At 44.1% G+C, this 17,463-nt stretch overlaps 1 protein-coding gene across 4 annotated transcripts in view; it reads left to right on the top strand.

Annotated features, from left to right (window-relative positions):
* ECHDC3 (enoyl-CoA hydratase domain containing 3) overlaps window positions 1-12,671 on the top strand; it is a 235,098-nt gene extending 222,427 nt beyond the window's left edge. For all 4 annotated transcript variants that reach the window (XM_069228647.1, XM_069228648.1, XM_069228649.1 and 1 more), the window contains one exon: window positions 7,948-12,671. In XM_069228647.1, the coding sequence (XP_069084748.1) occupies window positions 7,948-8,268 (321 nt within the window). In that variant the 3' untranslated portion in view covers window positions 8,269-12,671. The remainder of the gene's footprint in view (window positions 1-7,947) is intronic.
* The last annotated feature ends 4,792 nt before the right edge of the window (window positions 12,672-17,463 follow it).

Consider the following 17,463-nt stretch of genomic DNA (forward strand, 5'->3'; position numbering starts at 1 on the left):
GATCATCAACAGCTCCTTCGAGTCCACCACCTTCCCAGAGAGCTGGTAACATGCTGAGATCAACACCCTTCTTAAAAAAAAACAATGGGGACCCAAAGGACCTGAAGAACTTCCCCGCTTCCTCGAGGAGAACCAGACCCTGGATCCTTCCCAATATGGATCCCACAGTAACCACAGCACCGAAACCGCCCTCGTGGCTGCCACAGATGACATCAGAACCATACTGGACAGCGGCGAATCCTCAGCCCTCATCCTCCTGGACCTCTTGGCCGTGTTCAACACCATCTGCTACCACACCCTACGCTCACGCCTCAGCAATGCTGGAATCTGCGACAGATCCCTGGACTGGATCACCTCCTTTCTCAGCGGCAGAACCCAGAGAGTCCGCCTCCCCCCCATTCCACTCAAAGGCCACCAAAATCACCTGCGTCCCTCAGCCTGACCGTCTTCTACCTCTACATGACCCTGCTCGCCAACATAGCCCGATCCAACAACCTCAACATCATCTCATACGCCGACGACACCCAGCTGATCCTCTCCCTCACCAAGGACTCCGTCAAGACCTACCTCCACAAAGGAATGAAGGCCATCGCTGAATGGATGAAGAGCACCTCAAACTCAATTTTGACAAGATGGAAGTCCTCATCTTCAGCTCCACCCCCTCTGCATGGGATGACTTCTATTGGCCTGCCACTCTGACTCACACTGACCACGCACGCAACCTAGGATTCATCTTGGACCCCTCACTATCCATGCCCCAGCAAGTCAATGCCATCTCCTCCTCCTGCTTCAACACCCTCTGCATGCTCCGATAGATCTACAAATGGATACCCACCATAACCATACAAACAGTCACCCAAGCCCTCATAAGCAGCAAGCTGGACTACGGCAATGCCCTCTACGCAGGAACCATGGCCAAACTCCAGAAGAGACTGCAACGAATCCAAAACGCCTCTGCATGCCTCATCTTGGACATCCACTGCCACATCACAGACCACCTGAAAAACCTGCACTGACTCCCAGTCAACAAGATAATCACCTTCAAACTCCTCACCCAAGCTCACAAAGCACTGCACAACACCGGACCAGAATACCTGAACAGATGACTCTCCTTCTATACCCTGACCCAGCATCTCCACTCCGCCGACCTCGCCCTTGCAACCGTCCCATGCGTCCGCAGAACTACAACTGGGGGTAGATCATTCTCGCACTTCACCGACAAAACGTGGAACACTCCCACCTGCACTAGACCAAAGACCTCCTTACCTTCAGGAAACTTCTCAAGACCTGACTGTTCGGGCAGATCAGCAACTCACCCACCCCCTTTTCTCCCCTCTCCCCTCCTCAGCGCCTTGAGACCCTCACAGGTGAGTAGTGCGCTTTACAAATTCGTGATAGATTGATTGATTGAACCTATATGGTTGTATTTTTTCACTAAGCTTCATTATGCCAAGCCATGTAAAGTTTCCCAACAAACGTTATGTTGTCATTGTGTGAGCAGTTAGAATTTAGCGTTTCAGTAACTCCCTCCAGCAATCGAATGATGTTTCTAACTCCACCCTTGAACTGATACCTTTTTTACCTTTAATATTAATGGTGTGGTATGGAGCAATTAGAAGTCACTCTTACTTTGCAAAAACCAAATGTGTGAGCTATACCCCTTTCCAGAAACATACTAATGTTGCTGAAGGTCAGACTACTTTTTCCTTCTTCTGTACAAATGGATCTCTGCAAGAACATCTTCCCATGCAGCTGTTGCTACAGTGCATGCACGAGAGAAATGAAACATGTTCCTCTCTGTCTTGTTCGTTTGAATGGTGTCAGAAAAACACGGAGTTTCTAAACTGAAAACTTGTCAGTTGAGCAAATTTTTTGTTTAACCATGCAAAGCGTTAATCTGTCTAGGACCTATGCATATATACACATTCTCTAATCTTAAATGCAGTCATAATCGCTTATAATCAGGCCTGTCTGGCATGTAACATACACTATTACCAAACGTAAGCCATGACACACACAGTACTTCTGCTAAAAAAGAGGTCTTGTATGCATAGATTATGCTCAGTATTGTAGGCCTGGGTTAGGTATGGTGACATGCCATAGAGTACACCCAGCATGTTTATTGTGAAGCTTGTGTTGAAGCCAATAGGTATTTTAAGGATGGATTGTTATTAAACCGTGTTAAAGCTTGTACATTTTTATTTGTATTTTGAATTTGTAAAGCACATTAAACCACCAAGGCATCCAAGCACTAATACCAAGTAATGCAAGAAAAGAGAGCAATCACAGGAAGCGCAACTGAAACCAGGGAAAACGCCTAGCAACTCCATTATGCAGCTGCACAAAAACAGGTCTTAACCTGCCTATAAAAATCAGGTAAGAAGTTAATCCTCTGATAGATTCCGGTAGATTATTTCACAGCCTAGCAGCTGCCACCCTGAAAGCTTGTTCTCCCCAATCTGTCTTTCTGGAACCCAGGGACATTCACCTTTCTGTGGCCTGTTGATTTTAACAATCTACTGTTATTCTCAACAATCTACTGGGAACGTCCCACAAGAATGCGGACTTAAAGTAATATGAGCCCTGCTGATGGAGGGCTTTAAAGACCAGACACAGGGCCTTGAAGGTAATCTGCTTCCTCACTGGTAACCAGCGGAGGGTCCTCTGACCCTCCCTTCCCAAACTGAATTTCAGCAGACCCAGGAACAATTGGGCCGCAACATTTTGAATCATTTGAAGCTTATTTAAAAGAAACTGGTTGACATTTAAGTAATGGGTGATACAGCAGTCCAGATGTATTAAGCGCAATGACCACTGACACCCTTAAACTCTTAGGTATAAAAGGGAGTAGTTTCTTCAGAGACTTAATCATCCAAAAGCATGAGCTCACAGTTCTGTTCACCTTGCTCTCGAAAGGGAGTGCATTATCAAAAATTATCCCCAGATTTTTTGCCGCATTGAGAAGGGCAGAAGGCGGCCCACAAACATTTGGCCATTAGCAGTCATTCCAAATCGAGTTCTTAGTTTCGAAGATTATAATTTTGATCTTCTCTTCATTCATTTCAGCCAATTCTGCTTTATCCAAGTACTAACCTATACCATGCAGGCCCTAAACATTTCTGCCACCTCTTCCCAATCATCAGAGATGGAAACAATGACTTGGGTATTGTCAGCATAAGAGGAGGCTTGGAAGCCAAGGGAGCATAAAAATTGCACCAGGGAGCAACATATTGGTTAAATAAAGTAGGCCTGAGGGAGGAACCCTGCAGAACTCCACAGGGAAGCTGAAACTGTGAGCATCCTATTCACGAGGAAGGACTCCAATAGGTTTAAAGCTACATCCTTCAGACCAGCCTGATGCAGCCTCTAAACAAAAGGAGATGGAGAAATGGTATCAAAGGCTACTGACAGGTCAAGCATAACCATATAGCTGCTTTACCATGGTCTACTTGCTGGTGAATGTAATCTGCCATAAACAAAGCAGATTCGGTGCTATGGTTACTCCTAAATCCATTTTGAGAAGGGTCCAGGAGTTCATGCTTACTGAGATATTGAGCAAGTTCCTCATTAATGTTCTTCTCCAGGATTTTGGATGGGGCGGACAGCAGAGTGATTGAGCGAGGATTTTTTAGGTCATTAGTGTCTCCATTGGGCTTTTTCTTCAGGGGAATGACCATTAGGGTGCAATCCAGAACATGGGAATAGACGTCTTCCAGAGATTCTGCAATGACGGCTGGGGCCAGCTGCAGCACCCTGTACGAGTCAGGGGTCATCTGGCAATCCCAAAGTGGTTTGCACTAGAAGGGATTTACTCTTTGCCCGTGTTGGGGTGGGACGAACCTAGCTAACTGCACGCTGAATGACTGCTTGGGTAAACTCCCTTCCCCAGGCCTGGTGGTAGGCTGGTCCTCAATTTCTTGAAATTCAGAACACATTTTCAAGATCTTATCCTTAAGAAACACAGAATCTTGAGAATTCTCCAGTGCCTGCTGAGTCGGGGGAGACGGGAGATGGTTAATTTTCTTAAGTAATTCTTTGTGAGTATTAATGACAGATCTAATCTTCTGAGAAAAAAAAAGATGCAGCTGCATTGATGTCACTTCTATAATTTTTAAATTGCTTTTTATGCTTGATTTTCTCTTCTGAGTTTAAAGCCATTCTCCACTTCTAATCTAGCTTCCGGCACTTTCTTTGAAGCTCTTTAAAATCCTCCGAGAACCACAGGGTAGAGATTTTCCTCCTTCCCCCCTTTCTTAGATCTAACCGGGGATAATTCATCCATTGCTGACAACACCCACTTATTAAAGTTTTCTGCTGGGGGACCCTGTCTACAAAGGTCACCTACTTGAGATTTAATCAGTGTCTCAGTTAATTTGCTTCCTGAGATTTTGCTCTGCTGTCTGACCCTGATAACATTGTCTCTCTTTGCCCCTATCGGCCCTTACAATTGCATACCCGGGGGAGTAGCCGTCATAAATTCGGGCCTGAGTCTTCCCTTTCCCAAGTCTCAGTAATAAACAGACAATCTAACTGAGTTGTGCCAATCAGCTCATTAATTTCCATGCCATGCAATGCTTAGACATAGAGCTGTGGAGACATGACGGGCCTACTGGTCAATTTGGGTAAGTCATGCTTTTTTCCACTCAGACCAATGGAGTGAGCAGAGGTGGCGCAGTTGGAATGAGACCGTCTCCCATGGAGGTTAGAGACATTCCACTACCTAGATATGAATGTCTATCACACAGATTGAGACCTCCCAGACGGTAATCATGGTAGAACCCTAACATCACTGCGACAGTCTGTGTGCTTCTGGACACGTTTACCCGTATCGCTCATGAATAGGGCCTCCAAAGTGAAGATGCTGTTATTACAGTGCCTACTTTATTTCTTTGCAGCACTACCAGTGATCCTGACGTGGGCTGTTTTGGAGAACTGCAAAGATTACTTTCCAACCTTTCATTGGTGGGAAGAGGAGCACAAGCGAGTTTCAATTAGTATACTCCAGCGCCCACTTCTGAAAGGTGGCCTAGGACTCTCAGACTTGGAGCTTTATTTTGCAGCTGCGCAACTATAATGGTCCATGCAGTGGCTGTTGGGAGACATGTTGGATGAGAGTCACCTAATCAGAAATGAACTAAATGGGATGACTATATTAGACTGTCTCCGACAGCCCCGGCAAAAGTTACAGGTAGGTTGGCACAATCACAAAAATATGTTGGAACAGTTTTATCCAACTGCGCCGGACCCCACCTCCATGTGCACCACAACTGCCACTCTCGAGCATGCCCACACTGCGTGCATTATTAGAGACGTATGATTTAGAGCCTTGGCAGGACTCAGAGGTAACCCACATGGGGGACTTATACACTGATGAGACATTGCGCACCTTCAAGGTCCTACAGGATAGGAATGGGATGAGAACCAGCCAATTCTTGGCCTTCAGTTCTGTTGTTTTAGCAATCTGAGCCACTAGGAGGGTGGCGAGTGAAGCCCTAGCCATTCACCATGGACTACAATACATATTGACTCATGGGCCGCAGAGTGATCGCAGTGCTTTATGCAACCCTACAAACAGCTGGTGGAGTCCTTGCACTCCACGCCGAACCAAAATGGGATGCTTGTTTTGGGACAGATCTGATGGCTCAACAACGAGGGATGACACTGGAGCAAGTGAAACAAGTGTCGCAAAACGCCAGTTTAAAGTTTACCCAGATCAGCTATCTACATCACACTTATTTAACACTGCACAGCCTCCACAGACTGTTCCCAGGGTTGGCCCCGGGGTGGCTTAGATGTGGGCATCACAACACCACATTTTTTCACGTGGTATGGGATTGCCTCCTGCTCCTACAAATGTGGGAGCAGGTCATGACACATTTCTCAGAAATCACAGATGTCCGGCTATCCCCGACCCCTAGTTTTGCATGTTGGGCATCACGGAACGCATGAAACACACCAAAAGATATCTGAAGTTTACAGACCTAGCTACAGCTCTCTTCAAGCACCTGATAGCTATGTCCTGGAAGGCAGCACACCGGCCCTTGATTCGTTGTTGGCTCCGGACGGTGCTCCAATGGACGACTGCTAAAGCGTACACACGATGGTGCATCGGGAGTTGGCGCTATTTGTGAGATATATGTGCTCCGCCCGAAGGAGAAGGTCGAGACTCTTACTTGAGCACCTGGGCGAGTGTTAAACAGAGCAGTGGGCTGCATGGTTGTGATGCAGCCGTGGAGATGTTAATCATGAAAGTTTCACATATGTCCTCCGACTGTGCCCCCTGATAGGCCTCCAGGGCTACCGATTTTTACACATACCTTTGCAAATCATTCTATAGGAGCTGGAACCCTTAGAAGGCTCATGTAATTGCTTTCTTATCTTCACTTGCTTTACCTCCTTATGGAGCCCTCAGTTACCCAGGTTTTCCGATAGTTTACAATTATTTGTGTTGCATGTTGTGCATGATTATACATATGGTATTTTATTATGAACATCCTGTTAGAGGTAGTTTGTCAATAACTCACTTCCCTTGCAGCGACAATGTATCTCTACAAGGGAGATCTATGTACCATCTGTACCTGCCATACACCGCTCTCCTTGTTGGGATATTAATGCAATTGATCCTTGCCCTGAAGGATGTAAAGTAAATTGAATTTAAATGCTTGGACATTTCCACTTACGGTTGTCTTATTCTGAAAATGCCAACAAAGACATATTTAAAAAAATGCTTATACATAGAGCGGGCATTAAAGCGCGTTTAAGCTTAATCTTCTGTGTAAGATCCTCTCTCTCTGCTTTATCTTTGTCCTTCGGGCTGGACTCATGAGTAGATTCCCCACTCCTGATAGACTAGTCACAATGAGAAAAACAACACAGTCTCCCAATCATCCTGGGGTCCATCACATCACAACCTTCCCCACTAGTTTTCAAATCCAGCTGAAGTAGGCTCTACCTGGGATAAACCAGTCACTCTTTACCTAAATCAAATTGGGCAGCATCCCGGGCCCCTGTGCATGGGTATTTTCTTACAGAATGCCCCTGCTGGCAAGGGATTTGGTGTTCGTTACCCCCACTGAGAAAACATGAGGGTAGAAAATTTGCACTTATAATCCCTGTTTAGGTCATCCTTCAGATGGGGTTGAACATTATTTTGCCAACTATAATTTTATACATGGCAGGCAGCCACGTTAAAATGGTATTGTCCACAGTCTATCATTGTTTTACCGTCCCCCGATTGCAAACATGTTTAGAAGCAACATATAGCCATTTTTACGTCAATGCAACAGTGACACCTTATGCACAGTATTATTCCCTGATGGCTGCCCAGAGCAGTGTTTATTGAGTGATCATCTTGGAATGGTATTGTGCATAGTGTATCTTTATTTTACAGTTCCAAACCAGCAGACATGTTGCTTCTAAATTTGACAGCTATGTTGGAACTTTAAAATAATTATGCACTATGCATAATATCATTCCAAGATGGCCTTCCACAGTAATTTCTATTGTTTGCTTAGTTTCCATTGCAATCGGATGCTCGCCATGCACTTTGCTGAATTTGTTATTTTTTCTACGTTTATTTTTAAAATGTATCTTGCAAATGCTTGATGAGCTTGTGTATGTGTTTGTTTTTTAGTGAATGAGTTAATAAGTGAATGCTGGAATCGGTTGGTGAATATGCGAATTGTGAATGAATGAGTATAAGGTTTAGTTGAAAAAACATGTTGGGTGACCCATTCAGTGCCTAACCTCACGGGTCGCTGAAGAAGTACTTTAGGTTATAAGCTAGACTGTTTGCAGTTCACAATGTTTGATTTTAAAAGACTTCCGATGCCATGCAAAGGTAGCCTTGCTCCACTTGCCAGTAAGGAGAAAGGGGCGCGGGAGACTTAAATCTACCAGCTCAAGAATTACCAAAGTGAGTAAATTTCAAAATCTCCTTTTTTTCAGGTTGCCTTGGAAATGCTATTTACTGGGGAACCCATATCAGCTAAGGATGCTTTACTGCATGGACTTTTGAGCAAAGTGGTGCCAGAAGACAAGCTGGAAGAAGAGACCATGAACATTGCAAAGAAAATATGTTCAACCAGTCGGTCTGTTGTTGCTCTAGGGAAGACCATTTTCTACAGACAGATGACACAAGGTGTTGTTTCTGCATATGAAACGGCATCAGAGGCCATGGTGGATAATTTGTCACTTAGGGATGGAAAAGAAGGCATTGAAGCTTTCTTTAACAAGCGTGAACCGATTTGGTCTCATAAAATGGAATAACTTAAAAAATTTGTAAAGAAAAGTAGTTTTCATGTGTTCCTTTGCCTGGTCAAAGAGATGCGATATTGCATAGATATCGTTGTGCCATTTAAGACCGAAATATTTTAACTGCATACACGTTATTTTTGTATCTTTCAGAACTCAGTCACTTACAGAACAGGAACATTCTTGAAAACCGAATAAGATTTTTAAAGATTTCATTTAGTTTAATTGTTTTCCATAGCTATTACAACAAATGCAATAAGAAAATGACAGCATGCCTAATCATTTGACAATACTTTTCATGATATCTATATTAAAAGCCTAATAAAATAAAGTTGAAAAACGTAATTTGAAAAACAGAATAATTTAGGTAGGCTTTTATGACCAAAACTGCATACCACATGGTCATATAAGCCATTCACGAGCTAACAAACCTGGAAATAAATTAGCCCAAAATAAGGTCACCAGTTCTGTCCAAACTCTCCACAGATATTGTGCTCCTGAGTAATCATACAATATGTGACAGCACGGTATGATTGCAGAATTTACACCAAATATTCTAAAGTCATCTTATCCACACACCATATTATAGAGCAGCAGAGAAACAATATATGCTGAAGAGTGTAGGAGGATGGCCTGGCTTGTAGTGGGTACCAACGGTATTTACACCTTATGCCAGGTCCAGGTATCCCTTATTAGTAGAGTGTAGTAGTGTTCTAGCAGCTTACGCTGATAGAGGTAGCTATAGAGAGCAGCCATGGCTGAACTAGGAGACATGCAAAGCTCATGCAATACCACTTGTATCATATAGGTACTATATCATAAGAAAGACAATACTCATAGTTACTAAAAATAAAGGTACTTTATTTTAGTGACAATGTGCCAAAAATATCTCAGATAATATATTCCTTTAGAAGGTAAGTAACATACACAAAATATACACAACTAACCAAATCAGGTAAGTAAAACAGTCAGAAAGTAGTGCAAACACTGTAAAACACATTAGGATGGATTAGGCATAGGGGCAACACAAACCATATATTAAGAAAGTGGAATGCGAACCACAAATGCACCCCTAGGCAAGTGTAGTGTGTAGAGGGTTGCTGGGAGTGTGAGAAATCACTAAGGGTGTAAAGGAGACCCCACCCCAAGACCCTGGAAAGTAGGAGTAAAGTACTACTATTTCCCCCAAAACACACTAAAGTCATGATAAAGGATTTTGCAAGGACCACAACAGACTGCAAAGCACTGAAGACGGATTCCTGGACCTGAAGACCTGCAAAGGAAGGGGACCAAGTCAAAGAGTCACTAAAGTGTCCAGGGGTTGCAGGAGCTCACTAAACCCCGGATGAAGGTGCAAAATGGCTGCCTACGGTTGTAAGAAGCTGCAGGTTTTCAACAACGAAAGGAGGTAGGAGGTTTTGCTTTGTGCAGAAGATGCCCACGGCATGCTGGAGGATACAGAGTCGTTTTCTTGGCAAAATACCACAAACATGCCTTGCTACCTACAAGAGTCGCGGTTGGAGAAAAAGGGTGCTGCCCGGGCCCAGGAAGGACCAGGATGTCGCCACTCAGGTGAGGGGACAGAGGGGGCCCTCAGCAACGTAGAGAGCCCACGGACAGGAGGGAATCACCTGCAGAGGTCTTTGAACATGGGTTCAAGAAGACTGAATACGGCAGTCGTCTCAACACTGCAAAGAGAGGTCCCACGACACCGGAGGTCAACTCAGGGAGCTGAGCATCGTAGGATGGAGTGCTGGGGACCTAGGCTCAGCTGTGCATGCAGGATTTCTTGGAAATGTGCACAGAAGCCCTTTTAGCTGCAGATCATACGGTGCACAGGATTACAGTCTGGGGAGGGGAGGCAAGGACTTACCTCCTTCAAATTTGGACAGTTGGACCACTGGACAGTCTGGGTCACTTGCGTCCACCACCTCTGTTCCATGGGCCACGCTTATCAGGATGAGAGGGGACCCACGGTACCAGTGAAGCTGAAGTTTGGTGCCTGCTGGAGCAGGGGGAAGATTCCGTCGACCCACTGGAGAGTTCTTTGTGGCTTCCAGTGCAGGGTGAAGGCAGGCAGCCCCCAGAGTATACACTACCAGGAAACAGTCGAGAAAGCTGGCAGGATTAGGCGCTACAATGTCCCTGATAGTCTTCTGGCTACTTTGTTGCAGTTTTGCAGGCGTCCTGGAGCAGTCAGCGGTCGATCCTTGCCAGAAGTCGAAGAGAGAAGTGCAGAGGAACCCTGATGAATTCGTGCAAGTCATAATCTGAGGAAAAGCCCACTGGAGAGACCCTAAATAGCCCTCAGAGGAGGATTGGCTACCTGGTCAGGTATGCACCTATCAGGAGGGTTTTCTGACGTCACCTGCTGGCACTGGCCACTCAGAGGCCTCCTGAGTGCCCCCACACCTCTGCAAACAAGATGACACACTGGAGGAGCTCTGGGCACCCCCCATGGGGTGGTGATGGACAGGGGAGTGGTCACTCCCCTTTCCTTTGCCCAGTTTTGCACCAGAGCAGGGACTGGGTGTTCCCTAAACGGGTGTAGACTGGCTTATGCAAGGAGGGCACCATCTGTGCCCTTCAAAGCATTTCCAGAGGCTGGGAGAGGCTACACCTCCCCAGCCTTTAACCCCTATTTCCAAAGGGAGAGGGTGTAACACCCTGGTCCCAAAGGAAATCCATTGTTCTGCCTTCCTGAGACTGAGCTGTTCAGACCCCTGGCGGGCAGAACCCTGTCTGTGGGGTGGCAGCAACTATAGCTGCAGAGAAAACCCCAGAGAGCTGGTTTGGCAGTTCTGGGGGTCCATAGTGGAGCCCCCAGGATGCATGGAATTGACTCCCCAATACCAGATTTGGAATGGGGGGGATGATTCCCGGATCTTAGACATGTTACATGGCCATATTCGGAGTTACCATTGTGAAGATACATAAAGGCATTGACCTATATGTAGTGCAAGCATGTAATGGTGTCCCCGCATTCACAAAGTTTGGGGAAATGGCCCTGAACTATATGGGGGCACCTTTGCTAGTGCAAGGGTGCCCTCACACTTAGTAACGTTGCACCTAACCTTCAGCAAGTGAAGGTTAGATATATAGGTGACTTATAAGTTATTTAAGTGCAGTGAAAATGGTTGTGAAATAATGTGTGCGTTATTTCACGCAGGCTGCAATGGCAGTCCTGTGTAAGGGTTTGTCTGACTCCTTATGGGTGGCAAAATAAATGCTGCAGCCTATATGGATCTCCTGGAAACCCCAATTCCCTGGGTACCTAGGCACCATATACTAGGGACTAATAATGGGGGTCCAATATGCCAGTTGAAATTGGTAAATTTAGTTACTAGCCTTTAGTGACAAATGTAAAGGCAGAGAGAGCATGAGCACTGAGGTTCTGATTAGCTGAGCCTCAGTGACACAGTTAGGCTCTACACAGGCATACACAGTTAGGCCACTAACTATGAGCACTGGTGTCCTGGCTAGCAGGAACCCAGTGAGACAAGCAACAACATACTGACATACATGTAACATTGGGGGTAACATGCCAAGAAAGATGGTACTTTCCTACAAAGAGTCTCAGCACCTATGTTGTCGCAGTGACGCTGAATATTCTCTTTATGCCTGATTCTCTATTTACCGGTAAGGACAGCAATGGGCAGAACTCATTTGAATTTTATATATATTCTTCTCCTACTACGAGAGCGGAATGACAGCTATTGAACAACCAATGTATTAGTAAACTACACTATAACCTAACATTTTTGGACTTCCTACTAAAGTTTACTTATTCTTGATTTACAAAATATTAACATAAATGGAACTTGAGGAAAATAATGCTCATGTTTATGTCCTGGGCTCATCTCAAAATATTGTTAAGAACAGTTCTTGATATAGACTGGCAATGGAATGCTCAACAAGGTTTCTAGTTCCTCTTTCAGAGTCCTTGTCTCAGGGTCAATCCTGACTTTTCCTCGTATTCATTAGAGTTTTATGGGTGTGTAACAGTTCCTGTAACAAATATTGATGTGAGGCATTCCAGACCTGTTGGCTATTGTAGTATGCTCTTTTCCCCTAGGCAATTACATCCTATACTTGACACATTACTATGAATATTAAATTATGTTGTAAATAACACAGTTAATCCCACAACTTCTATTTTCACTTCCTTAAGGGGCTTAGCATATGTGTCAATCTTGATTTTTGAAAAATGGTTTATAAGTCAGTTGTTTTGATAAATTCCTAGATTGTTCGCAATTTGTGTTTTTTCTTATGAGCTCTTGAAAGACAGACATTATTGCCTTAGCAAGAATTTACCAAATCCCACTGCGAGGAAATAACATTTACAGCTGGTGTCTCTTGTGTATCGTTGAGGATCTGCTCCACATAATGAATGTGATTATTAAACCAATTATGCTTAATTGCTTTGTGACAGGCTGTGTGGATGAAATAATGAAGGCAGCAGAAACATGAGGTGAGACTATTGAATTCTGTAAACCTAGTCAGTGACATTAGATTTTTTACACATGCTCAAACTTGTTCGAGAGAAAATGCTGAAACTTCCAGGAGTAGAGCACTTAATAAGTTCATAGTTTGGTAGGATGAAGAAGCAGAACCACACTAAAAAGAACTATGAAGAAATTAACACATGACTAGCTCTAAGATGGTATTGCACAGAGTGGTGCAGCCTTGGCCTTCTAGATAGCAAGGGGAATTGAGTATTTTTGAGGTGGTAGAACTGGCTTGGAAAAACTGTATGCATCATTTCACTCCTCCGAGAATTGTCTCACTCGTGGTCTTCAACATGGGTAGGCTCAACAGATGCAGTTGCCTTTTTAATCATCTGCATAACTCATTACTATTTTGGGCTCAAACCATGGACAATAGAGAAAGTAAGGTGACAGATGGCACTGAACCAAAAAAGAAACTCATGACCAGACCTTTGACTTTCCTCAACAGAGCATCCTGTTTCTCACACTTACCTGAATAAGATCATTCATTACCAAAGATTGAAAGTTTATAAACATTCTGTTTCATGTCCTCATAGTTATAGAATGGTAACTGAGAAATGCTATAGGCTCCTACATTCCTAAGGCCTGGTAGATGTTCCATCTTGAGGTTGTAACCTTGCAATTGTAGTAACCATCTGGAACGCAGTCTGATACATTCAGGAATTTTGGTGTTAAAAACATGAATTATTGGTTTCCAGTCAAATCTCAACAAGAGACATAATCCCCTTTAATAGAACCTACAACATTTTATGGTCCATAATCATACCATTGTCAATTTCCACAACAGGATAATGCTTCTCTGAACCCTTCAGAGATGTAGATGCCACAATATTTTCTTTCTCTTCGACTTCTTCTTCTTCTTACCTGTACCCGAGGATTTAGAAGAAGATGAGTGGCGATGGCTCTGCGAACGGTCTCAAGACCTTCCTCTTGATCGAGACCGTGACTTACTCTGAGTTGAGTGTCGGGCTGCCATTAGCTTTAGGGAACGCTCCCTCAAAGCCTTCAGGTGCATGGTCCGGCACTCGAAGCACGACTTTGGGTAGTGGTCGCGCTCAAGAACCACAGACAAACCCGTTGAGGATCCATCACCGACATCGTGCAGTCACAGTCCTCTCACGGTTTGAAACCAGTCTTCGGGGACATCCTTGACACACCAAATATCTCACTCGAATAGTCTACAAAACGGTCGAAGTCGGTCAAAAACAGACCAGGGTAGCTCTTCTCCGGATCAGCGTGTGGCGCGGAAAGAAAAGAACTGACGTCACTGCACGAAGGCGGCGTCTGTATACTGCTCCCAATGCCACCTACCGACACGCAAGGGTATTGCTCGAAGAAAAATCTCCGGATCCAGTCTGGTGCCTGGGGGAAATTCTAAGGTGAGGAATCTGCAACTAGAATATGTCTCTACCAGATATTTCTTTACCAAAGCTAAGTAACTCGTACTTTTGTGCCAGCATCTGTTGTAGATGGTACATCTCTTCACATGTTCCCTAAGGTGGGTTCTTTTGATATTACTTCTTGTTTCACTCTGGTAAAACATCCTGACACTTTTCGCTTCAGTTAAAATGAGCTCTTTAACAAATATTCCTCAAAAGGTAGACAAAGGTTTTTCACAAATTTGGAATAAACCTCGGCAAGGCCCATAAATGATATGGGTTCATTTTTGTTTTTGGGAGCTACAACATTTCATACTGCTGTACAGGGTCTTTGGATTTAATGTGTCACTCCCCATCTTGACACTTACTCTTTTTTACTGCTAAACCCACCTCTCTCATTCTCACTGTACAATTCTCAAAGCACCATCATGGCTGATTACATCTGACCTTTAAATTAAGAGATTATCTGATAAGAGTGAAACATTGGTAAGCCCCTCTAAAACAGTGGTTTTCAAACTTTTTAATGCCATGTCCCCAGTGAAAAAAAATCATCGGACTCCCCCTCTGATTTTTGCACAATTATTTCACAGTTATTCTATTAAATTGGCAATGTTTAAATGTCTATATTTACTTATATGTTGCAGTTAAGTAATGTTACTGTTTTAAAATGCAATCAAATACATGATGCCAAACATACTTTTCTGGCCAGGGAGGCCTTACTAATGTGTAAAAGTACCCACAGTGTGATTATTACAAGTGGGGATTTTGAAGAGTATTTGAAGCCCCTTCCCTTTTTACACATACTCACAGCTTGGATATAAATGCCAAAACTTGTTAGTGCTGATCCATTACAGAGTGGTTTACTGCTGCTCACTTTTTTCACTGTAAAACAAAGCCCTGCTATTAGCATAATGCTTCTTTTGGCCAGAGGCTGGTACCGCCACTGGGATTACTTGAGGCACCCCCTAGGAGGGTCCACCCCCCAGTTTGAAGACCCCTGCTCTAAAACAATTTGGCATTAAGCATAGGAATACTGCAGCTACAGCAGCCAAACCAAATGGTATAGCACAAAAGTATAGGCTCCCTAGGGTTTAGTGAAGTAAGCAAGAAACTTACATTCATAATGGATTTCAACCTGCTGAAAACAGAGTAATTATGCTAAAACAACTAGCGTCCCTTATCAGACTGAGTAGTTCATTACCTCCCCTGTGTGTTCGTTGGCCATTGGCTGACACTGGGGAGGCATTAAAATGATCCCCTGGTGCTTGCACCGGATGATTCCTTTTTTTAAAAAATAAAGAAGAAAAGTCTAGAGGTGTAGTGGAAGTGTTTCTGCTTCAGCACCGGTGCCCACTGCCCATTACCCACTGGAGCGGCGAGGGGAAAGAAGAGCGTTCTTTGCCACATCGGAGGGGAATTTTGGTTCTAAGACGGCCTTCCCAATTTTGAGGGCAGCATTGCTGGAAACAGGAGAGTCTCCCCTTTCCAGCAATGGCTTTCTCAAAAGATTTCCTGCTTATAGATTGTGGATGGACAGCGATATACAAGTAGGAACCACTAGATACCAGGAATTGAGGCTAATTTGGGGGTCACCCCCCATCCCTGGGACATAGGCCAGCCCCCACTGGGGGTAATTTTATTGTTTATTTGATGATGGTTTTTTCCCTTGGGGGTTGCGATTGCACCCATGAGAAGGGCGTGATTGCATCCAAAGGGGAAAATAATGCTTACTAAAAGAAATGTGGCCACCATCATATAGGTAAGAGGACCACGTTTACAAATCAGGACAGTTTTTAACTAACTGGTAAATAGACCCTGTCTAAATGTTCTCTAAGGTATGGGAGACATGCATTTATGCTTTCTTGTGGTAACTTCGGAGAAATTCAGAGTAAAAAACAGCTTACAAGCAGGAAAAAAGCTGAGCAACATACTGACCTATCAGACCACTGCTTTGCACATTACCAAGTTGCTCTATAGGCCAGTCTGACCGTGGCACTCTCAAATTCTGGCCTTAGCCCTTCCAGAGACTTGTGCCAAACACCCTGGGGTCAAGTATATTCTTCAAAAATGTTTTTCACCTGGGGGGGCACAACCAACGATGCTGCAATCCCCCCCCCCTGCCCCACACACACAGGAGAGCAAAATGGCCCTTTATCCCCTGTGCCACAAGTGAGTTTGTGGGCCCACGTAATGGACATGTTGTTAGTGTTTATGTTCCTGATATTTTACGACAAATATTGCCTGCAGAACGCAGACATACACTTTTTACATGTAGAAATGCAGTCTTCTACAACTACACCGCTTGTCTTCAGTAAATAGATATGGACTAGGCATACAATGTGTTTGCCTTGTGACTTTTTTCTCGACGTAAAGTCCTTGTTGGGATTTTGCAAAGCAAATGGCTTTTTCTGTTGCTTTGTAAAAAAAAAAAAAAAAAAGTAACAGCGCATTGTGCTGCCTTGCAGTACTTTGCGTCAGGACGGCATTCCTTAAATGGTTGATGGGCAGTAAAGTCTGGCGCCTCTCTGAGGCTGATGTAACAAGGAGAAATGTCTTAATATCTTTTTATTTGAGGAGAGAGTGTTAAAGGGCAGTTTTTATGGGCCGTTTTTATGCAGATAGAGGACACTTCCTGCGCAAAAACTATCCTCACCGTAGCACAAACACCCTAGCACCCTTGCCAGCACATGGAGAGATTAGAGCTGCATCGTTTCTTTGAAGATATTGTGCAATTGAGCTCTCTTCAGGTGACGCAGTGCAGCAACTTAGCTTGTTTCCTTGCACTATTTGTTCCATGAAGTATGTTGTAGTACTGTGTATGTGCCATATTGAAGTATTTGTTTTTTTATGTTTCATTTTTTTAGTGTCCTTGGCAAAGCTCCTGCAGCATCAAAAAGCTAAGTGTTTTTTTAATGTTTACACTTTGTCACAAACCGCACAGATGCACACACTCACCTGCCAGTGTAGAACCATATTTCTGCCTTCCATAGAGGACAAAGGACTTTTGAAGAAAAGTTTTAGACAGGTTTTAGAGAGTCAGCAGAAATAGTGTCTCAGTGGATGAGCTGCCCAGGCCCTAACTCGAGTTATGAAGGAGAACTCTGAGGTAAGATCAGAAACAGCTGCTGAAACCGCATCTGAGGGAGAGGAAAATGGAGCAGAATTTCAAAGTGTTTTTAGTCTGCAAAGGTGTATCCGATGACTCCTTTTCCAGCTATTCTGAGGACCATGGTCATGGCAGTCTTGATGTCCTTTCACATGCACAGTCTGTGCAGCGGAGTGACCGTAGCAGGATAGATCAACCCAATAAACAGGCATGAGCA

Source organism: Pleurodeles waltl, chromosome 4_1 (assembly GCF_031143425.1).
Source record: "Pleurodeles waltl isolate 20211129_DDA chromosome 4_1, aPleWal1.hap1.20221129, whole genome shotgun sequence".
NCBI classification, from domain to species: Eukaryota; Metazoa; Chordata; class Amphibia; order Caudata; family Salamandridae; genus Pleurodeles; species Pleurodeles waltl.